The sequence below is a fragment of the Erpetoichthys calabaricus genome, chromosome 3 (assembly GCF_900747795.2).
Source record: "Erpetoichthys calabaricus chromosome 3, fErpCal1.3, whole genome shotgun sequence".
NCBI classification, from domain to species: domain Eukaryota; kingdom Metazoa; phylum Chordata; class Cladistia; order Polypteriformes; family Polypteridae; genus Erpetoichthys; species Erpetoichthys calabaricus.
The window spans coordinates 167,020,149-167,044,797 of NC_041396.2; the positions used below are offsets into that span (position 1 = coordinate 167,020,149).

The following is a 24,649-nucleotide window of genomic DNA, read 5'->3' on the forward strand; positions in this document are numbered from 1 at the left end:
TTGATTGGTTAGAAAATGTGCGACACGGGGCTTGATGGGATTTTGGAGGAGCGGAAGCCGGTGTGGTGGCTTGTGGGAATCCGGTTCAGTCCTTAATGTCCTTGGTCTTAGAAGTGAAAGGTGGCTGCTGAATAGAAACGATGTTCAGGAACTTACTGGTAAAGTGTTTAAGTTCGTTTTTAACTGGACTTGGAGATGGCTTTAACTGATTGTATTTAAAGATATTATGAATTCAGAAAATTACATATATAGTATTTTCTTGATTGCTTCCTTGTGTTGGTCAGATTGTATCCGTTTAGGCCTGTGTATTAAACATAAAACAAGGAAATGTATCTTTTAGAAATTTCGTACGACGTTTCATCTGATTTTTGTGAGACATTACATTGTTTTAGATGCCAGAAAAGATAAAACAGAAGCCATGAAATTTGTCTTTTCATTTGCATCCAATAACGAATGAAATAAATCAACGACAAGATAGGTTAAAATTAATGTTATTAATTCGTAGTAACAGTTACTCGTTTATAATTTATGCAGACTTTTAGTCGTATTAAATTCAACTTTGTCTTTGTATCAAATGTTTATGATCCAGATACGTTGGTGGTATCAACGAGTTGTCAAGTTTATTTTCAATTTAAGCACCGATATGTCAGGAGAGGTCAATATTAGTAGATTCAATATTTTTATTATTGAAACGGTTAGTACTGAATATAGTAAACTAAAAAGAAGTCTAGTTTATTAGCCAGTTTGAATGAGGATGGATGAATAGATGGTTATCTTCTTTTGCTTTCATAACGAAATTGAAATGCTGCGGTAATTTAAAAATATACATTGTTAGCGTGATGTTCCACATCGACAGAAAAACAAGCACTTTTTTCAATCCGGAGTTATTAAATTAACTAAAAAAATATTTCTACTGTATTATTTTAAGTGTTTGTATTCTTTAATGCCCTTTACCATTTTGTAGTACTTGCTGGAAAAAATGTTTTACTTTGGTTTGACAGTTGCTTAAAGAAACATGCTTATTGTAGCCGATTTGTTTTTCTCTACGGAAAAGGCATAGATCGTTGTGTTAATAGTTATAAACTAAAAACGTTATTGCTGTGTTTTGATCTTTTATAATAAAACTTTCAAGTTCATGTGCAGGAATATAAAGGTGTATGACGCTGACTACCATTGGCGTTAAAGGAATACACCCAAAATTAATACTTTTTTTGAATGACTCTTACCTCAGCTAGTTGGTACTGTACTGTATATGGGGAAAAAAAAGTGTTCTCATGTTGCATAATCCGTATGGCAAGTCGTCCAATTGTATGCTCACAATGTGCAAAACTCATGCATTTCTTGCAAAAATTTTGTTCAATAAATAAATCTGGAAAATGAAAGTATCCACAAACAGTAAACCCTTTTATACCAGGTTGTAGTTTTGAATGGAAAACGGACTCTTGCCCAATGAGTGAAGGAAATGGGAGGGCTTGAGGTTTCCTTTTTTAGGATTTGTTCCTTCTAATCTGGTTGTAACAATTTAACAACCCCCCCCCCCCCCCACCCCCCCACCCCAAAAAAGCATGCATGTTTTGGGCACATGAAAAGATAACTGGCATGTGGATTATGCAATACGAGTGAGATTTTTTTTTTCATTCAATATGGCCATAAAGAAAGCTTTTATTTATTGATTTTATTTGAAACCTCCAGACCTTTCTACAAAAATGCCAAGATATTAACTTGTTCTAAAAGGAAAGCATGTTCAAAGAGCTGCATGTCTTTAATGAATAAAAATTTAACATTTATAATATTTGGTATGTTGAAATCCATAATTGATTCAGTTCATGTAAGTTTGTTTTGTAAATGCATCCTAATACAGATTCTTCGCATATACTTTTTTTATTTTCAAAAGGAATATTTATTCTTAACAGGAATATAACGGTGAAGGTTTAAAATGTAATAATCTGTTTTTTGTCTAGTTTAACGAACGCCATGGTGCAGCCAGGGTTTTGCATTCATTTCAAGGCACATTCTGTTATAATTGCTGTGTTGAGCTGTTTGCTTCCCAGTTATTGAGCAATGCAGCTGAAAAAACAGATTTTCCATGGACAATATTACTTTCTCAGTCTTTTGTCATACTCTGGATATCATTTTTTCAGAAGTAATATTTCCAGGAGGACACACTTGCTCCTTTAGGTCCATCAGGCTGATGAAATACATCAGTGCATCATTCAAGAGTGACAGAAAACTGATTTAGGGAGCATCTGTAAAGTCCTTGTGAACCCAGGAATCAGCAGAGAGTCAACAGTGACAGTAACTGTGCCATCCTTCTTGGAAACAATCCAAAAAAATGTTTAGAGAGGAAGAAAACTTAATTGTTTCAGAAAACATAATTTTTACCCCGTGTTTTAAATCTGAAAGTAACATATCTCCCATAGTTGGTTAGTATCCCTAACATTTGTCTAATACTAATTGTTCGGAAACTTGAATGTGCTGTTACGCAAAATATTTTTATGGTATGTGCTATTGAACCTAAGTAGATTCTGTTACTTAATTGAATAAAAAAGTTTTAAACTATTTTCTTAGTTTTTAAAGTAACAGTGGTTTTGTCTGTTACTTAATTTAAGAAAGTTCTGCAAAATTTACGATTATTGTCCATTTTTATTTATTTTTTTAGGCACTTCGTCAGATATCTCGGCGAGCAGTTGGTACTACTGCTCGCAGGCAGCTTCAGAATAAGGTGCCAGACAAGCAAAGGCATTTTCAGGTCAGCAGCTATTGTTTTTGATGTCTGAGTTGATGGTGGTAATGTAAATAATCATGCTTTCACATAAGGTTCATGTCCAGATGTCAAATATGTATTCTTCAAAAATACTTTAGTAGCATAACCAAATTGAGTAATTTTTCAAAGTTCTGCTGAAGTAGAGTTTAATAATGTTAATATAACCAGTTTTATGTTAATGCATCAAAGTTTTTCAGTAAATGTTGGTTAAGTATGGGATTAGTATTAAGTAAAAAGTCTTTAACATGCTGTAAAAAGTTATGTAATTGTTGTATCAACGTTGTAACCTGACATTGGCAGTAATGACTGTATTACATATAAACACTCAACCTTCCCAACTGACTGAGTAAATTTCCTCTTTTTTCCACTTGAAGTTATATGTAACTTGACTCATTTTTCTAGTACTTTTGATCTGGATTCATATGTAACTGTGTAATTTACATAATTTAAAAATAAATATTACACTTTGTAATTTTTATTCTTGATCAAATGTACCAAATCAATAATCAAGAGTTTGATATATATAATAAAACTAAAACATGCACAACAACACCAACTATTGGGAATTTTAACAAGCGATTACCAAGTGCAATATTATGGGAAGGGGTGGGAGTTGAGAAATACAGCTTTTAGGTATGCCTAGTAAGAATGTAATACTTAACAATTTAAGACTAAATGAAAATGGGGATATTTCAAAGTATTTCAATGCCTGGAGGGGTTATGTATAGAAAAATTTGAAAACCCTTGATGCAGAGATTTATAAAAATTTTAATCACATATTTGTTGATAGTCTATTCTATTTAAGCATTTTCTTTGATTATAGTTTACTTTTATACAAAACAAGGGGGCTCTGCCCCCTGCTCGCTTCGCTCGCCTACCCCCGGCGTTTTGAATCCATGCCCGCTGGTCAGCCGTAGTTTCAGACGCGCGTTGTAGGAGTTTGCGTTGTTTTGAACCCGTGCTTGCCCTGCTTCTGCGGTTTGAGACACGTGTTGTAGGCGTATATCCGTCAGTTGAGCTCGTTCGGTTTGAACCCGTGCCTGTTTTGCCTCCGTTTCAGACGGTGGATAGGAAGTAAAGAATGCATTGTATGGTAAATCCCAAAGATTTATTGGAATATCTCTTTATATACAATATTTGTAGTAAAGATGGTTTGTTGTCCTTGAATGATTTTTCCTTGGTATTGGAGTATTTATAACTTTAAGTTTAATGTCAGATGAACGCCGAACTCATGAGAAGGCTACATAAAGTTGTCCATGTCCAAATACGCGCTCAGAGAGGTATATGCCAACTTTGTCCATGGTCTGTGCTTGGAATTTGTTGATTGTCATGGCAAATGTAGGTTTACTGTGAAATTGGCATCGCCCAAGTGTAAATGGCAATTCAAGGGCAGAACTTGTAAGGTCAATTCTAGGAATTAAAACAGTATTGTCAGTATGTGATCCTGTAAGTATTTTTGCTTCAATAACATTGTTTGTCATGGTGTTGATGACTAAACGTGTACCGTTGCATAAACCCTGTTTAGTATTAAGGTTTCTTAATAGCATGACAATTGTTCCAATTTTAAGGTTAAGATTGTGTTGTGGCAATCCGGCTGGGTTAATAGTGTTCAGATATTGTAAAGGGAAATTAAGATGTTCAATGTCGTCTTCAGAATCAATTTTGTCAGTACTTAGAAAAAGGTGGCTTTCTCCAGGAAGTAATGCAATGACTTGGTTATTTATGTGATCAACATCAATATTCTTTGGACATAATATAGCCCATCGTGTTAACAGTGGTATCTGGTCTATTGTTTTGGAGGCGTGAGCGCAACTCCATTAGTTCTTCCTTGTTTAGCGTTAGTAATATGGATAATGGATTGCACTTACTGTTAATACGTAGCGTTTTCTGTGGTTGAATTGTTAAAAATGTATGAATGTGATGATTAACTTATGCTGTATAGTCTTCACGTGTGAGGATGACGAACCTTTAATACGGAGTGTTCGTTTTTTCTTATTACTCATCAGGTGTTGTGCCTGTGTCTTGTGTGGTTGCACTGTTAATATTGTATCACTGTAATGTGATTCAAATATGTTGTGGAGTCCGTATTTGTGGGGTTTCTGTACTATATCGTGTTTTTGCTTGCGGGTTATTAGAGGTGCGAGGATTATGCATGTGTAGTGTGTTTGCGTACTGTCTGGCGCTTTTCGTACTCCCAATTGATTTGTGACCCTTTCTGGACTCCGTATTCTGTCCCGTTTTACACTGGGGTTGGGCGCTGACTCCTGTTTGTGTGGATATGTCGTTCGTAGTCTCCATGGACTCCGTAGTCTGGGGGGGGGTTTGTGTGGCACACCAAGCAGCACGTTATTCTTAACTTTACTCAGCAGTAGTGCCACGCACAATATGGCGGTGACGCCTGCGCCCTCACTAAGCATTAGTGCCACTCACAATATGGCGGCAACACCTGCGCCTTCCGTATTATGTCGGGTTTCACCATGCTGTGTAGGTGCCTTTGCCTTTCGTACTTTCCTGCGCCTTCCGACGCGCGATGTAGGCGCCTGCACCTTCCGGGTCTGCCTCCGCTGTGTGGTGTGGACGTTTAACTGTCGTTGTTTCTGCCTTTATATTCTGTCCCTCACTGTGCATGTGTTTCGTGCCTAGGTTTTTTTGAAGCTGTTGCATTCCAGTTTTAATCATCTGTAACCTGCTCTCCATGTGTTTGGCCCCGTTCTTTAACCTCTTTATGACGTTTTACTTTGTTTCCTACTCTGTCTTTTATTTCTGACTTCGCTTTATCCTGCTTGCGGCATGTCAGACGGTTCGTAGTCTCTCCCGTTTTGATCTGGGGCGGGAGGGGGGGGGGCTTTGTGTGGCGCCTGCGCACGTTCGTAGTCTCTCCCGTTTCACTCTGGGGAGGGGGGCTTTGTGTGGCGCCTGCGCACTGTCTCCTGCGTCCACGGGCAGGTCCCTGCGTCCATATCCGGTTTACCATTCTCGTTTAGTAATATGGATCATGCCGTGTGACTACTGTTAGTAATAACCAAGATAATACTGTTCTTTGCAACATTAGCTTTATGTTAGTGGGGACCCTGACCAGATCGTACAACATTTTTGGAACAGTGACTTGGGAACCCTTGATCTAAGCTATTCCATTAACGATGACTGAGAAAGAATACATTGATGATAGTTACTTTTGATTTAAAACTTTCCCAGAAAGTTCAAAGGACATGATACCCTTTTACAAAAACACTCTTAATAGTAAAATCTACAGTAAACTGTAGTCGATGAATGTATAAATCAACATCTGTCCACGAATAAAAAAGAAAAACTAAAGCATTAGCTACTGTTGTTTACTGCGAAATGGATCACTTCAGATTACTGACCTCTAAAAATACTTGAAGATACGGGGCTTAGAGACATTATTCTTCAAGGTCTAAAAATTCTTGCTTGCTCTTCACATAGGAAAATTTTGCAGCACATCAAGGACTTGTATGAAAGGCTCAGGTCTTCAGTTTAAACAGATTAGGAAGTTTAACAGCAGTGCCATTCACAGGCCACTACTGGACATTGATGATCTACCTTGATCAATCACGATTAATTGAGTGAAAGTTTGCAATTGATCAATATTAAAAATTTGAATATATTTACTATGTGTGTATATAAAAATTGTGAGGATCTCGCATGATATTGTGAGATGATAGCCGCAGATCTAATGATCTGCAGAGATGGCAAGGGATGAGTGGACAGGTGGGCAAATATTTTAGAAGTAGGATCGCAAGTTGCGAGGGGAGAGGCGCGGGACGGGATGCTGCCGATCACTCGGTGCTAAAGCTAATAGCAGGGATGAGGTGGAGAGGAGTTCACAAGCAAAGAGTATGGGGAGGGGGGTGTACATGGCAATAGCGGGGGTGGAGCAATTGAATTAAGTAGCAAGGAGTATGGAGTGGTGGGCAGGCGAGAGGAGGCTGTACATGCTAATCGCGGGAGCAGAGCGGCACTTCACAAGCAAAGAGGATGTGGAGGTGGGCGGGTGAAAGGAGGACTGATAAAATTAAAAAAAAAAAAAAAAAAAGGTCTAGTGGAACCAGCCTGTCAGATATCAGAAAAAGTGCGTCAGGAAGTGACGTCTCTGTTCTCCGTGCAGTCTCTGTAGTGCTGCTTGGCTTATGTCGAGAATAAAGTTGACATTTCCACTTTACTCTCGCCGTTTATCTCGAGATTAAAGTCAACATGTTGACTTTATTCTCGTAGTTTGTCATTAAAGTAGAACATCGTAAACTAAACTTCATCTTAAAATGAATATTTACTAGATTTTTTCAAACCCCGTCATAAATTATGTAGCACATGAAATGCTTTGTGTTATCGTGTGGTGATTGGTTATGTGGAGAAAGAAAAAGGAAGGATAGGAATTGGGGTTTTGGTACGTCAGATAGAGACAGCACTCATGCAGTAAAGAAAGCCCACTCAGAAGAACATCCATTGAATTCTGTGTTCGTGTCTCCGACCACCAGATCACAAACCCAACATTTACACAATTTTTAAGTTAAACCTGTGTGATACCCATTCGTACATCCAGTTTTTTGGAGCCTCGTCACACAAGCCATAAAAGTCTCTACACTGAACGTACACCTGGGGACCCCTTACTGCGAGGGAGCAGCACTACCGCCACACTACCGTGCATGTTTAATACATGCTTTAATACATTTCATCATGAAAATGATATCAAGTATGTATCTTAGCATTGTAAATGTTCAGAGAGCAGGAATATCATGAAGTGAATGTATTCTGTGCGGCAATCCCTCCCGGTACCTCCTCAGTGCAAGAGGAAGTCCGTTTAAGAAGCGCGTAGTGATTAACAACTCGGTCGGGGAACACAACACAAAGCATTTAATGCACTACACTACATTATGACAGTGTTTGAGAAAATCTAGTAAATTAAACATTGATTTTAAGATGAAGTTTAGTTCACGACATTCTACTTTAATGACAAAATAAACTATGAGAGTAAAGTGGAAATGTCGACTTTAATCTCGACATAAACGGCGAGAATAAAGTCAACATGTCGACTTTATTCTGAACATATAGTGTTTTTTTTTTTTTCTTCACTGTGGCCCTAATATGCTTCCGTAGTTTTGTTAAAGTGACCCATCTGCCATTCCTTTTTTGTTCATATCTTGCCCTGCCATAGTGCAAGTCTGCATTGAATATCCAGTGTCAAACCTTAAAAAAGGAAGTCATATTGAGCATTGGAAAACAATTAACTAATAAAAATAGTGCATATTTAATTTTCCCCACCACCAAATTTCCCCGTACCTCCCCACCCAGCTACTTTTTCATTCCACCCGGATGGAAAAAATTTCTGGGGAGAACACTGGTGTTTATTCCTGCAGCACCTTTCTGTGGCTTTCTCTGGGGTCTATTCTTGTAATGCAACTAAACTACAGTTGACATTTGCACACAAGGGTTAAAACTGCAAAAGTGACCATCTTTCTCTGACTTTTTCAATTGCTGACTAGTAGATTGTATGGCATACATGTGGTGCCACTGAAGGATAGTTTGTAACAACTATTAATTCTCTTAAGACCTCTGTCACTGTATCACTGTCTTATAGGGATAAAGCAGGACAAGCAATACAATTGCAGATGCAAAATTGGCCCAATTGTGATTTTTATAAGGCTCGGGTATTTATGTTCTGGGAGCTCAAAATATGCCTATGTTGTCAGCTAATTATAACTTGCATTACATTGAAAAACTTGCTTAATTTAACTGATTGTCACATGGATTAGAGCCTATCCTCATCCCACTGTAAACAAGGCAGGAATAGAGTGAGTTTTTTTAACACCTAATACACACAATAGCTCATACCTGCCCTCGCAACACTTTTTAGATGCTTTTACTGCCTAAAGGAAAAAAAAATCCATAATTTGGCATTTTCTTTAATAGTGATGTTGTTAATTAAAAATGCATAGAGTTGTGCAAAAACTTGTGCAAAACTCCATTATGTAATCAGATATGTGAAGAAAAGCAAAGAAAACAGCACATAGTCCCAGTAATATCTGGTCCCCAACATAGATAACCATTACATGATTACGCTATAACATAAGTTTGTATCCAGTAGGCTATCAAAAGCAAAATTTACATAACAGTAGTTGGTTCTATTTTATTAATGTGAATAAAACATGGCACAAATTATAACTGTGCCCAACATCAAGGATAGGAGAAGCATCATCCCCCCAAATGTAGGACTGAAATGAGTTGTGCTACATGCCACTATGTAGAAGTACAACTATGGAAACTTGCCTAACATAACAGTTTATGCTATATAAATGTAATGTATTATTATTATTATATTGATGAGGAATTTGTGATGAAAAAGTAGATATTTACAAATGATAGTTTTGCCTCCATTTTTAAGGAAACTAACTGCTTGCAAAGGCTGAAATGGGGCATCCTCTACCACCGCCAGCTATGTATGATTATATATAATGGAGCTTACATACAAACACTGTTGCTGTCAATGTCTGCACCAGACAACAGTGTTTTTGCCACAGGATGCACTTGGCAATTTTTGAGTATCCTGTGGTATTTATATAAATGTAAGCATAGTGATTATGAATGTTATAATATTGGCATATTATATTATTATTAGTGCTGTATTTTATGTCTGTGTGATGCCTTAAAAGTTCACCTCATCATTTCAATGTATGATGATGTATGATAGACATCTCCGGGTGGGATATGGGGAGAAGGCATGTTATTAGATTATGAACAGTTAGTTGCTCCATCCGTGTGCTGTGGAAAGCATCTACACATGGGTTGTGGGGTGGATGTGTGGAATTGATGCATGGTTGTTTTAGCTAAGGATCCAGTAGTTTTGTGGTCTCACAGATTGATACAACTTGGCACATTTAGTGGTATTCAGTAATGTTATTACAGTGATTCATTCCAAGTTCGTTTAAAATTCCTACAAGTCATGATGTTATATTGGCACAAATGTCTAAAATTAGACAGGCCTCATCTTAAAAGGGATTTGAATAAATTCCTACCAACAGGTAACTAGAAGTTACTAATTACTTTTACTCAAATTCGGTATGCGTTACAGAAAAAAATCATACTTAGTTGGGTTTCATCATGGCTTGGCAATAGCACGTGTTTTGCCTTTTCTCATCATGGAGCAGGAGGACACTGGCAATGGCTTTTAATAATGTAAGGCACTGCTTTGATATATAGTGTAATCAGTTTATTTCAGATTTATTATCTTGTGTACACAGTATAATTACATTTGTATTTGCCCGCAAGCAATTATTGACGTCGAACCAAATTATTGTCAATGTTCTGTTTAGCCAGCATCTCATTCCTCCTCCTCCTCCTAATTCGTTATTACTGCCTGCAAGACCAAACAGGCACCAACACGCTGCCACTTTCCCTGTCTGTCTTTATAGGTTATGTAAATTATAACACCATAAGGATAGCCTGCAGCTACCCCAAAACCTGCTTAGGAACAGCAGATTAGGAAAATGAATGATAAATTTAAGTTATTGTAATGTTGCTGATAAGGGATCAGTCACCCACATTATGGGCTGACATTACATCATGCAAATGAGCAAAAAAGAGGCAATGGAATTATAACTTGTGTGGCAGCATTAAGCAATCATTTGAAGCTAACTATAAGAACGATGTAAAGAGCAAGAAACCATGGGCACTCTGAAGCGATATGGTGCTACAAATATACATGTGCACTTTCCAGTCAAACTTTGTGCATGACTCACCTCTTTGTGCATGACTCAGTCTGCCTCAGCTACAGCACACTCTTGCTAAACTAGCTTAGTAGAAAAATATCCAATGCCGCTTGCTGTGAATATAAGTGCCCAACACCTTTCCTTTTGATGTATGTGAGATTTATTTATTTATATATATATATATATATATATATATATATATATATATATATATAAAAAAGCAAATGCTGCAATTTGACACTTATGGAAATTTCTCCAAATGTTTGGAGCCAGTTGGCAATTTTTATGTAGATTAATGATGTCTCCAGCCAATCAGCAATTGACATCATCGACCACGGACTCAAATTATACAAGGGCAGCTGCATTTAACAGCATGTCACCATCTGAACACTTGGGGAATTTGCCATTTACTGTTATTTCTAATGCTTTTACATACTCGTCTTCTTAATTATCAGATTTTGTTTATATTAACTTTATAATCTTGTATTACTGTCATTTAAGACTTTATTGGCTTTGATTTTGCAAACCTGTGCAACTTTTTTTTTTCTTAATATAGCAGAACCCCAAATTTAACATTCTCATATTTGTTTTCCCTCATTTTACATCATTAGTGGTGAGAGGTGGTGATGATAGGTGTTCTAAAAGTAGAATCTGTTTTGGAACAAAGAGAGAATATTTGTGTTATACTTGAGTTTTCTTTCACAAATTTTTGATCATCAGTAATTTACTATATTACAATAACCATGACAAGTATTTTTTAACAAGTGTGCTGTACCTTTATTGTAAAAAATGAAAAGGAAATATTATTTCAAATACTAATTTTTCATTTTTTAACTGATGCACAATTTCACAAATTCATGTTAACAATTTTTAGATTGCCCTCTGCTACTACTGTACCATATCAATACAGAATGGTTGGGAGCATACACTGAAAGCGCATTGCCACACTAAGATTGCTAAATATAATCCTATAGTGCATATTTTATAACATATATTTGTTTTTGCTTCGTTTTGCTGTGTGTGTTCATACAGCGTTTTAGATTTGAATCTTCATCTTTTGTTTTTTTGAAAGGAAAATAAGCAATCTTATCAAAATGCTTTAAAGACAACAGGCATGGGAGTATACTAGGGGAGAGAAAAAACACAGGTTAACAAATAAGTAATTTCATCCACTTCCTTTATAAATCTGCAGAAGGTCATGGCCCAACTCCAACAGGAGGTAACATTGGATGTGGTGCCAAGTTGTGTGAAATTGAATCCAACAACATTCTTGGAGAACTGAGATGCAGGTTCTCTTGTAAAGATGGTTTCTAAGTGCTGGCCAGGTTGGTTGGTAACTCTAGACTAGACTAGAATGGATGTTTGTGATTGTGAAACTATTTTCTACAGGACTGGTGTGTGTTTTTCATTTTTTTTTTAATTTTATTTATATGTTTATTTTTGGGAAGGTTTCTGCCTAAATGATGCTGATATAGGCTTTCTTCTCACTGTGGCTGTAAATTAGATTAACTGCACTCTGAAAATGTGTTAATGCTGTTGTGTGGACTGCTTTGTCTTTCCTTCCTTTGAGTGTTGCAAGCTATAATGTGTATATTGCATTCATTATAAAAGTGCTTGGTATCAGCAGCAGGAGGGGAAAAAAATCTTGTTTTTCAACTAATACTAACTCAAACTGAAAAGTATTTCTTTTTGTACCCATTTAGCTCATCACGTGGGTGTTTTGCTGGGATGGTTTAAAGCATGTTGCAAAATCAATTTCTGTTCTCAAACCAAGTGTCATGTGTTCATAAACTAGTAGCAAATAGATTTCAAAGAAGACAAAATGTTTTTTAAGCGTGTTTTACAATATCAGCCAATGATATAAACCATTTACCCAACACTGTTGGAACATAAGGTATATTTAAGCATTAGTTAAAGGTATTTGTAAAGTGGAAAGTACTGGACATGAAGACTTAATGGAATAGTGGTATGTGTTGAAAATTGTTGTATACCAGTTACTTGGTTTTATAGGTAAATATAAACTTCACGATATTGAATAGCCTTCTGTACTTCATTTCATATACGCCACATTGCCCATTAAATATTTCCTAATTTGAAAATTATAATTGGATTATGGTATGGTGGTTGTAAAGCAGGTCAAGTCTCTCATACATTTCCAACTTAAAAATAAGAAATGTGTTTACATAGTCTTGTCTGTCTGTGTAAATGGTTCACAGATCATAAGCAGTACTATAGTTTGGAATTTAAAATGTTCAGATCTAGTACAAGAGAGGGCAGTATGGGTGTGTTTTTCCAGAATGGTTAATTCATTGGAAATAAGCAACAATTAAAATAGCTTGTGAAACTTAACTTTAAGATATAATGCTTGTTTAGCTGACAAAAAGTCTGTTGACACAGAACTGCAGTACTTTTGTGCAGTTGTGATAAACAACTTTTGAAAACATCACAGTAAAATGCATTTTCTTATTAGTATTACCTAAAAGTGTGAGGTTTAAATGCATTTTTAATATTAAAATATTTTAATGGCAATATTTATTCCTAGGTCTGGGACGAAGCTGTGTAATGTTTTGCCTAAGTTCAGAGTAATATAAAGTAAGGCAAATCCTGAAATAGCTGCTCTCCTCTAACTTTAGGCTGGCTAACAGCTGCGCATGCGGTTTGGGAAGCACAGCAAGTAAAACAGCTCAATGTTGTGTTTGTTAACCACTCATGGCTGGACTTATGTGCATGTTAAAGCTTTAAAGCATTTGGGTGGTATGCTTGGCTCACTGGTTATGTTTAAAGTTCACTTTAAGTAGTACTTCTGGGTAACCTTTGTGGTGTTTTGGTTTTATTAGGAGGACAATGGGGTTCCAGTTCACTTGAAAGGGGGTACTGGTGATGCCCTCCTTTACAGGTTTACAATGGCACTTACAGTTTTAGGTAAGTAAAACTTAATTTTCTTGATGTATCCTTTTAATTTAGCTTGGGACTACAATCATCAATCAGTGAAACTGCAGCTGCAGGATATTTTATGAATAAGAAGGAATTCCTAATATGTTGTGGTTCGTTGAAATGCAAACAGAGAATTTAAATGATATATTTAATATGACTGTGTTGATTTAATTTGGACCTGGATATTGGACTTTGAAGCTCTTTCTGAGGTTAGAAGTTGCTGAGATATTTTGTCTGTTTTATTTTTTAATTTTTTTTTTTTTTAATGCAAAGGTAAACCAAAATTACAATAACTTTACACACAGCAGCTTCACCAGCATACTTGACAGCTCACTTTCAATTAAGATTCTCCTTTTAAAATGAAGAATAAAAAGAATAAAGCCTTTCACTGACAATTAAAATATTGAAGCAATGTGCTTTTAGAGCTGCTTCTATACTAAAAGCAATGTAGCAAATTAATGTTGCTCAATTTTGGAAGTATAATGACATGGTTGTGCAGCTGCTTCTTGGTTTAAGAAAGCATGTTTTAAATCCTTGTTCAGACCCTGACTCTGTGGCCTACACATTTCTTTAAATCTTTGCCTATGTATGCTTTGTTTTTCTCTGGGTGCTCCAGTTTATAGCTAAGCTATCTATATTTGGCTATTGCCTGACCTAATTGATATGACGTAGTGGGTTCTATGACTGACTTGTGCCAGACTCCTGCCTTCCTGCTTTATCGGAATAAATAAGGTAACTCCAGTTTGTCTGCTTTTGCACCATTTTAAAATAAAATTGGGTCATTGGTATTTAGATTTCCTGTGGTGGGTTGGCACCCTGCCCGGGATTGGTTCCTGCCTTGTGCCCTGTGTTGGCTGGGATTGGCTCCAGCAGACCCCCGTGACCCTGTGTTCGGATTCAGCGGGTTGGAAAATGGATGGATGGATGGTATTTAGATTGCTCTGTGGTAATCTGAAAAAGGGTGCCTTTCAGCTCAGTATGTATTTGTCATTTTTTTTTTTTTTTTTTTTCTTCTTTCAAATTCAATATTCCATTATTCAAGTTGAAGCCTGGCATTGGTGGATTATTCTGATTTTGACTGCATTTTTTATTGTTTAAAAGTTTTAAACAGTGTCTGAAACCTACTTGTATGTAAGGTAGTGTACTGTTCCACATATGCTGTTATTGTTTGGACTTGGCCTTCAAGGAGAATTTCTGCTGGTATTTTTTAGAGTAAAATATGTAATTAACATGGAAAATTAGTTGCATTTTTAATGCTGTTTTGCATGTTGTGGGTTAGTTACTAACTGCTGAAGCCAACACCTGAAGTTCACCTTTATATGTGCCTAATAATAGATACTTTGTTTTATCTTACGCTTTGTTTGCCTTTTTTGAAGAAACAAACTGAAAGCAAAAATGTATTTTCATTAAGATACACCAGCCATTTCAGTTTGATTAGTTGTTACTGCCTTTTTGGGAAGATAGAAGAATACATGAAGCGGCAAAAGTTGCATACTGCACATTCATGTAAATTGAGACTTGGCATTTATTTGAAAAACAGTCCGACTTAAATAATGTAGTAACCATATTTACAAGCACAGCAGTGAACTGATTACAATCATTTGCTACATGAAGAATGGGCAAAAGTGAAATCTTAGCTGTATATATATATATATATATATATATATATATATATATACTGCATTTATTATTGACGTCTTCCAAGAATGGTAGACCTTTAAACATAAGCAAAAAACAGTTTATTAAGCACAACATAATACTTGCATGTTTCCAACCTAATATACACAGTGTGTATAAAATTGTTCTTAAAACTCTGTGCCATCAGTACAAGTAAATACCTGCTGTTCATTATTTTGAAATCTAATTCTGAGGCTGCTATTAGTATTGCTTACTTGTCACAGCTGCACCGAGATCCCATTCAAAGGTTCCAACGGATGTCTTAATGAAAATTTTACATTTTCAGTTATTAAAGATTAAATAATGGTTGGTTGTGATTAACATCTTAACATTGTTCAACCAGGTTTTTACATGGCTGGCTTCTTGCAGTCCCAACTCAAAATCCTTTTGAATGCTTTTTAGTGAATATGTGACTAAGAAGCTAATTTGGCCGCCTTTTCAGCTTGTAATATTTTGTCCAGAATATTTCTGCATTTGTTAAATATTTAAAATCTAGTCACTTTAATCTCAACTGATTCTGCATTTTTAATTTTGTTCAGTTGTTTCATAACAGTTTTCCTTGTTTTTGCTACAGTACTTTAACATCATAAGAAAAAGACATTTTGTGAATTCTCTGCTTGTGATACACCAAATGTATAGTAGTTCCTCAGTTTGTACCTCCTACCATTAATTGTCACTTTTATATTGACACAAAGCTTCTTATTAGTAACACTGTATGACTGGTTAGGGTGTGGTTGTTTTAATAATAATTCATTACATTTATATAGCGCTTTTCTCAGTTCTGTGACACTTGTATTAAATGTACTTAACAGGTTTGCCCTCAAAAGAATTGGGTAGACCTCACCAGTAATCAATAGAGCAGCACACGAACAAACATCATCATATTTCAGTAGTGCAGGTTTCAAGTTGCTTGCTCCTATACAGTGGAACCTCGGGTCACAAACGTCTCGGACCACGTAAAAATTTGGGTTACGACCAAAAAGTTTGCCAAATTTTTGCATCTGTTCACGACCCGGGGGGGGGGGGGGTTGGGGGTTTTTTGGTGGGGGGAGAGCGAGAGAGAGAGAGCAAGCGAGCGAGCCCAAGCAGGGGTGTTTTGTCCGACACTCGGTGGGGCAGAAGGAAGCAGTCACTCCAGCTGAGCGATCAAGGAGCTGGAGTGACCAGAAGAAGTAAACATTTAGTTAACTATTACACTGTGCATTCTATGGTATAATTCACTATTGTTGTGCTTAACAATCTTTAAAAATATATTTACATTCAGCTCGTACAGTCCGGAATGGATTAATTCTATTTACTTACAGTCCTATGGGGGAAATTTAAAAGGCGGAGTGGTGGCTCTGAGGCTAAGGATCTGCGCTGGTATCCCGAAGGTTGCCGGTTCAAATCCCCGTCACTGCCAAAAGAGATCCTGCTCTGCTGGGCCCTTGAGCAAGGCCCTTAACCTGTAATTGCTCCAGGGGCGCTGTACAATGGCTGACCCTGCGCTCTGACCCCAAGGGGTATGCGAAAACGACCAAATTCCTAATACAAGAAATTGTATAAGGCGAAACAAAGAACAAAAAAAAAAAAATTACCAGAGGTTCCACTGTACCTGGGACAATCATGTGCAAACACATCAGCTTGGGAATTTCCAAGAGAGTACTGATTTATATATATTAATAAAACGTGGTAAATCTCAGTAAATTCTTGGGATAGCTAACCTTGGGAGAGGCTTTCACACTAGACTGGTTTATAATGATACAGCCACAGGTGGAATCCACTTTATTTTTTTATGCTGACATTGGTATTTACTGTGTATTTTTTAAAATACTGCTGGTATCCTTTTTTCATGCCGGTACTAAAATCTAGTACCCTTTTTAAAATTTGTACTCATTTCCTGTTAGTTTAACCAGCAAGTTACTTAAAATGTTCATACACTGCAGGTATACTGTGTGTTTAGCTGTATAATTGAGGCATTTTCCAAGTAAAAGTTACAAAAAAAGCTTGAATTTGCTTGTGGCTGTCTGTTAAAAGAATACGTTTTGCATATCGTGCTATCCTTTAATCTTGTATTTGATTTTTGTGTAGCATATCTTAACTTATCTAAAAGGGCACTATTTTAAATATTGTCTTTTTGTTTTATTTTCAGGAACTGGTCTTGTGCTATATGAACTAGCTGTAGCATCATTTCCGAAAAGCAAGAAATGATTCCAGTCTGAATGCCTCACTTACGTTCCAGTTCAAATGATGTAGTCATTGTATTAAAATTGTAAACTTTCAGGGAGTTTAAATGTCCTTGTCATAATAAGTTGTATTCACATTTAATGGGAGCAATATTTATTAAATGTACTATTAAAAATAAAAAATGGGTACAATAAAATCAGTTTTAAATTCCTCAGTGTTGTACCGCTTTTTTCCATAACATTAAATGCTTTGTTTGACATTACTTTGTTTTTATTATGCTTTGAGGGTTAACATGAGTGAAATTTTGTTCACTTTACATACAGCAGATTTTTTTGCTAGAGGGTAACAAGTTGGTATTGTAGCCATTCTTTCCAATTTACAGCATCACTGTCTTTCACCATTCCCAGCCTGTAAAATTCTGTTACATTTGAACAAATTGTTTGTCTGAGATGTGAAAATACTACCTGTTATTCACAGGCTTACTAGCACACATGTCTTTGCAGCTAACCTTCCATGCACATGGTTTATTCTTCATGGAACTGCTAAATTGAAATTTAGATTTTATTTATTATTTTTGCATTAGATACAAGACACAGTCCCTAACAGTCTTAGCAAGCCTTTCAATTTTTAAAAGGGCATTCTCTCTCTTATTTGGTTATGTTGTCCTTCCCATAGAGGAATTTTATTTATTTATTTATTTACTTACTAGGGGGCTACTCACTTCGCTCGCCCACCCTCCAATCCACGACACACACATACACACCCCGGGGCACACTTCACGCTCGCCACTTCACATCTCTGCCACTCGTGTTGTGAGGGGGATGCGGACGGATCAGCTGCTGGTACCGAGTTGCATGTCGCGCTGCGTGTTGATCATTTAAAAGCCTGTACAGGAGCTGTCCTTTTGTGTCACTTCCTTGTCTCGTGGGACGTTAAAGTGTCTCCGAGAAATTGTTTGTAAGTAGGGTGTGATGCGCAAGTAGTCTCGCGGGACTTCAAAGTGTCTGACCGAGATGATCATGTCTCGACCCAAGATGGTTTTATATAATAGATTGATTTATTTTTAATTGAAGGAAAAAAATATTGGTGCTTGTCTTCAAGAGCAGAGTCAAAAAAAAAACCAAACACAAATCATCAGATGCAGTACATGACACATCATTTGCAAATACAACTTTGCACAATGCCTAAACACCAGGCTTTTAGTGTGTAACGAATGTTTCCATTGAAAAACTTTCGGACATTATTGTACTGTATGTTGAAACATAAAATTGCACTTCCTAGAATATAGAAGTATTCTTACTCTAATTTAGGGATGCAATGATAATGATCCTGGTGTCGGGTTTTGGTCCAATACAGTGCTATATGTGCCTCTATAACCAGTACTATTAACACACACGTGTGATTGTATGAACGTTAAAGAGCAAAAAATATAAATAAAATGGAGTACACAAAGTGTCTGCGATGTCGAAGTTCTTTAATGATGTAACCCAGCACCAACAGACTGTAAATGGTGCTCTGCTGAAATATGAAGAGGAACCTCGAAGTTAATACACACACAACCTAATTAAACATCTCAAAAGTAAATGTAAGAACAAGTATGGCAAAATTGCTCTGGCAGTGCACAGCACCAACTAGCATTGCAGCGGACTCCAGTATTGTCCTCAGTATTTTCCTCTCCTTGCTGAACAGTAACCCATGGGCAGTGAATAAAGCAGAACTTCTAGCCTAGTATATTGTTCTTGATGATCGACTACTATTGGTTGTTGACATGAGATTTTGGCATCTCCTGAATGTATTGGAATCCAAGTACAACATTCCAAGTTATACTAAAGATAGGATGCATGAGAAGCATGTTGGCAGCTTCACCACTGATATTTGGAGCTGCGCTATTTGTCTATCATCAGCTTAAGTGCACAATGGAATAAGAATTTTGCTCTTCCATGCAGGCCAAGTAATAGCTGGTGCATTTCAGGAAATGCTTGGCACTTGGGCCATTCCGAAAAGTTATATGCACGTTGTAGTCTGCCACAATGCTAAAAACACGATAAAAGGCATTGATGATGCTTAAGTCCCAAGCTTTCCTGTGTTTCTTATACAGTGGGCGGAGTGGTGGCTCTGAGGCTAGGGATCTGCAGTTTGATTCCAGTAACTCTAAAAGTGACTCTACTCCATTGGCCCTTTGAGCAAGGCCCTAAACCTGCAATTGCTTTGTCCTGGTTGTGACAATCGGCATCCAGTCCTCCAATTTACAGGGAAAACTTGGGTTGGTGGCAGGATTGGCGTTCAAGCCACTGTTAACCTCACACAGTGTGGTGCTGCGGTGTCACCCGCTGCACTCCGGTCCCAATCCAGGTGGTTCGTTGTGTGGTGGGTGCGGCAACGCTCTATCAGCTCATGCTCCCAACTTCTCTTGCTCGCTCATTCACTCCTGTGGGTTGTTTTTGCAGTGTTGCAGATGCTGCAACAGTCAGGCATAAAATAGATGGCCATTTTAATCATTCTGCCTTGGTCTACTCCCAAATTAGAGGACAATCGGCATCGCCACTCTACTTGATCCAAGGAATTCCCTTTCAGTAGTCTATGTGATGCACTTCAGTTAAAAGCCATGCCACTGTTGGCTTTTCCTAGGTCGCATACCCTATTTTTAATGGGGAAACTAAACAGTATGTGCTAAGATAACTTACTTAAATAAAGGAAATTCAACTTTTAAACTATGCTACTTACTTTTCATGTATTTTATTAATGTTGAAAATATTACCTTCTATACTTTTTGTAATTAAAGAGTTTGTTTCAGACACAGTAAACGCCCGATTGTCACTTTGTGTTTTAATCAATGACATGAAACCCTTAAGGGTCACATAATATTTATAGTAATTCTGGCTGATCACATTACAAATAAATGTTTTTTATAGACATTGAGAGAGTGTTTCTTTGCAAACACGGTATCCAATGCATGTGTTATCTGACAAAACGAGACAGAATAGAATTCGTGCTATGCTTCATCCTTGTTTCATAATGTGAGTTATAGGTGGGGAGTTTTATTATTTACTGTAACCCTGTGCATCTACATGAATATTGCTGACTCTGCATTCAAATTGTTTATTTTTCTGGAGCAGTGCTAATTTTGCTCTTCTCTAAAGTTCACATATTTCTGTCCCAATTCATTGTTCATTTTTAATGACAGAGACATCGCAACCAGACAGACACATATCCTATAATTAAGGTGGTGTAATGCACACACAATTAAGAGACAGTTTATGGGCTTGATTAAGTGTGATTTATATATATATAAACTCCTCAGAAAAATTAAAGGAAAACTTTGAAAACACATCAGATCTCAATGGAGGAAAAAAAATCCTGCTGGATATCTATACTGATATGGCCTGGGTAATGTGTTAAGAACAAAAGGATACCACATCGTTTGATGGAAATGAAAATTAACAACCTACAGAGGGCCGAATGCAAAGACACCCTGAAAATCAAAGTGAAAAAATGATGCAGCAGGCTAGCCCATTTTGCCAAAATTTCATTGCAGCAAGTCAAAATCCTACTTAGTAGTTTGTATAGCCCCCACGTGCTTGTTTGCATGCCTGACAACATCGGGGCGTGCTCCTAATGTGACGACGGATGGTGTCCTAGGGGATCTCCTTCCAGATCTGGACCAGGGCATCCCTGAGCTCCTGGACAGTCTGATGTGCAACCTAGCAACACCTGATGGATCGAAACATAATGTCCCAGAGGTGTTCTATTGGATTTAGGTCAGGCGAGTGTGGGGGCCAGTCAATGGTATCAATTACTTCATCCTCCAGGAACTGACTGCATACTCTCACCACATGAGGCTGGGCATTGTTGTCACCAGGAGAAATCCAGGACCCACTGCACCAGCATAGGGTCTGACAGTGGGTCCAAGGATTTCATCCCGATACCTAATGGCAGTCAAGGTGCCATTGTCTAGCCTGTAGAGGTCTGTACGTCCCTCCATGGATATGCTTCCCCAGACCATCACTGACCCACCACCAAACCGGTCATACTGAGCGATGTTACAGGCAGCATAATGTCCTCCACGGCTTCTCCAGACCCTTTCACGTCTGTCATATGTGCTCAACCTGCTCTCATCTGTGAGAAGCACAGGGCTCCAGCGGTGGACCTGCAAATTCTGGTATTCTATGGTAAACGCCAATCAAGCTCCACGGTGCCGTGCAGTGAGCACAGGGCCCACTAGAGGATGTCAGGCCCTCAGGCCACCCTCATGAAATCTGTTTATTATTGTTTGGCCAGAGACATTCACACCAGTGGCCTGCTGGAGGTCATTTTGTAGGGCACTGGCAGTGCTCATCCTTTTCCTCCTTGCCCAAAGGAGCAGATACCAGTCCTGCTGATGGGTTAAGGACCTTCTACAGCCCTGCCCAGCTCTTCTATAGTAACTGCCTGTCTCCTGGAATCTCCTCCATGCCCTTGAGACTGTGCTGGGAGACACAGCAAACCTTCTGGCAATGGCACGTATTGATGTGCCATCCTGGAGAAGTTGGACTACCTGTGCAACATCTGTAGGGTCCAGGTATCGCCTCATGCTACCTGTAGTGACACTGACCGTAGCCAAATGCAAAACTAGTGAAAAAACTGTCAGAAAAGATGAGGAGGTAAAAATGTCAGTGGCCTCCATTTGTTAAGCCATTCCTGTTTTGGGGGTCTTCTCATTGTTGCCCCTCTAGTGCACATGTTGTTAATTTCATTAACACCAAAGCAGCTGAAACTGATTAACAACCCCCTCTGCTACTTAACTGACCAGATCAATAGCCACAAAGATTCACTGATTTGATGCTATACTCTGAATAAAAAGTGTTCCTTTAATTTTTCCATGTACTTTACAGACAAGCTGTCTACATGTGAGGTTTGCAGTGGGAGAACAGATGGGGTTAAAAGACTTGCTTAGCAACTTTTAGTAAATACAGATCTACATTTTGGCTTGTACTCTGGAATTCTGCTCTTAGTTTTCTTTTTCTTCATCAGAACTTGAAAATCATACTTAAAGACATTTCATTTCTTACACTGCAGGTGCTATTTGTACATCACTTTGCTTTATAAATTAAAGTGTTACAGAAAGAATAATGCACTGCATTGGATACGCTACTCAGGATAAGAAATGGAGCAAATACACCTTAATATATGTAATAAAATTATCCAGACAGAAAGATCAACAGAAGACAAAATCTGATTAAAGAGAAAATAAAGCAGAAGCAAAAAATAAATAATAAAGTGTGCTTTGTTTGTAAGGTTGAAAGCTGATAAGATTAAGTGGATGGTGCAGGATAAGGCCCACAAAGAGTGCCAGCCTGATGTTATATATGGAATGGTATTCATTCTGTCAGGGTCTAAGAAAACAAATGTAGCAGGCAGTCTGACAAATGCAAATGTAAACTAAAATTGTTTACATTTTCTCTTTGGCTATTTGAAGCAAACTTTTAAGGGCAGTCCAAGCTCTTTGTTTACTTGTGATTTTTGGATCATCAGCCAGTTCTTTTTCTATGCTTAGCATCTTCAAAGCAATACAGCTGAGCAAATTTGTGATTTTGTGCCATTTATTCCTGGGTATGTTTCTAAGATGTAGAAGACACTTCAACTCTCCGGCTTGCTTAAGTAGCTTTTAATATCATCGAGTCTGTTTAAAACACACAGTCACTGACCTTTGTTAAGAATTTTTCACAATAACAGCGAGACACTCTGGCAGGTAGTCTTTGTCTGTAGGCATAAATAAACCTGAAGTACTGCAGCCCTATCATGAACTGTCCTTTTCTCTATAAATAATCAGTAATGTGCCAAACGTTATACAAGGCATCTTTTCAAATTGTGTTGAACTTGTAAATTGTGAACATTTGTCAGCTTGTTTTGTTGTACGAAAGTACTAAGCATTTCTTGTATTATATATATATATATATATATATATATATATATATATATATTATATATATATATATATATATATATATATATATATATATATATATACATATATACAGTATATATTACACAGGTGTGCCTTGGGGACAGTTTAAAGCAGGGGTTTCAAACTCCAGTCCTGGAGGGCCTCAGTGACTGTAGGTTTTCATTCTAACCCTTTTCTTAATTAGTGATCTCTTTTTGCTGCTAATTAACTTCTTTTGAATTCATTTTAATTGACTTGCTCTTGAAGACTTTGACCCATTAATTGTTTCTTTTTCCTTAATTAGCTGCCAAACAATAATGAGATACAAAAAGGGCCAAAACATGACCATCAAATTGTGTCCATTATACAATATCTGAAAATAAAGAAAGGTGAAGGTCTCAGGAATGTTGATGTGCTCAGGTTGCTGAAACATTTTAATAATAATAATAGTGCTCTTAGAAAAGAGAAAATCAATAAGTTTGGAAATGTATACTGTTACACAATGAGAGCAGCAACAAGCCATGGAATTAAAGAACGGGTTTAATTAACGACAAGACTCAGCACCTAATTAAGCAGCTGGTTGGTGTTGAAGGCCCTGACTTAGTTGGTCTTCTGTTGGCTCACTTATGTCACATTTCAATTTTGTTTTGGTGCAATTTAAGGAAAGAAACAAAGAAATTCAGAAAAAACGATCAGGGGAACAAATCTTAAAAAACAAGTCAATAAAAATAAAAGGAAAAGGAGTTAATTAGCAGCAAAAACTGGTCACCAATTAAGAAAAGGCCAGAATGAAAACCTGCAGCCACTGAGGCCCTCTAGGACCGGAGTTTGAGTCCACTGGTTGAAAGGCTCTGGTGGTGGTAATTCTTCACCAATCCACAAGATGACACTATGTCCCAACGCCTCTTCTCTACCTCTTTCTACAGACTGGATGATTGACAATCTGACCACCTGTGACGGCACTTCCAGTGTCTGTCCCCCTGGACCCACCTCTTCCTGTCTGGCCTGTACTTAACTGGAAGAGTCACCGTCATGGTAGTTAGCCAAATTGGAGACTTGTTTCCTTATGGGCATTCTTTTTGCTGAAAAGCCTTAAAATATTTTGTTTTTATAATATATGGGGTTGTGGTGTCATCCCAACTCTTTGTTTATCCCCTTTTATATATATATATATATATATATATATATATATATATATATATATATATATACACACATAAATTAAAGGAACACTTCTTAATCAGAGTATAGCATCAAGTCAATGAAACTTCTGAGATATTGATCTGTTCAGTTAAGTAGCAGAGAGGATTGTTAAACAGTTTCAGCTGCTTTGGTATTAATGAAATTAACAACAGGTGCACTAGAGGGGCAACAATGAGACGACCCCCAAAACAGGAATGGTTTAACAGGTGGAGGCCACTGACATTTTTCCCTCCTCATCTTTTCTGACTGTTTCTTCACTAG

General features: G+C 37.4%; 1 protein-coding gene across 1 annotated transcript; it reads left to right on the forward strand.

Annotated features, from left to right (window-relative positions):
* Positions 1–17,472, forward strand: LOC114648457 (cytochrome c oxidase subunit 7A2, mitochondrial). The gene is made up of 4 exons (XM_028797514.2): positions 1–158; positions 2,660–2,749; positions 13,323–13,407; positions 17,228–17,472. Exons 1-4 carry the CDS (start codon positions 141–143, stop codon positions 17,284–17,286), a joined length of 252 nt encoding a protein of 83 aa, XP_028653347.1. The 5' UTR covers positions 1–140; the 3' UTR covers positions 17,287–17,472.
* Positions 17,473–24,649: the final 7,177 nt, after the last annotated feature.

Coding starts and splice junctions, on each gene's coding strand:
- LOC114648457 (XM_028797514.2), top strand. Junction 2,750..13,322: donor ACAAGCAAAGGCATTTTCAG/GTCAGCAGCTAT, acceptor TGGTTTTATTAG/GAGGACAATGGGGTTCCAGT. Junction 13,408..17,227: donor AATGGCACTTACAGTTTTAG/GTAAGTAAAACT, acceptor TTTTATTTTCAG/GAACTGGTCTTGTGCTATAT.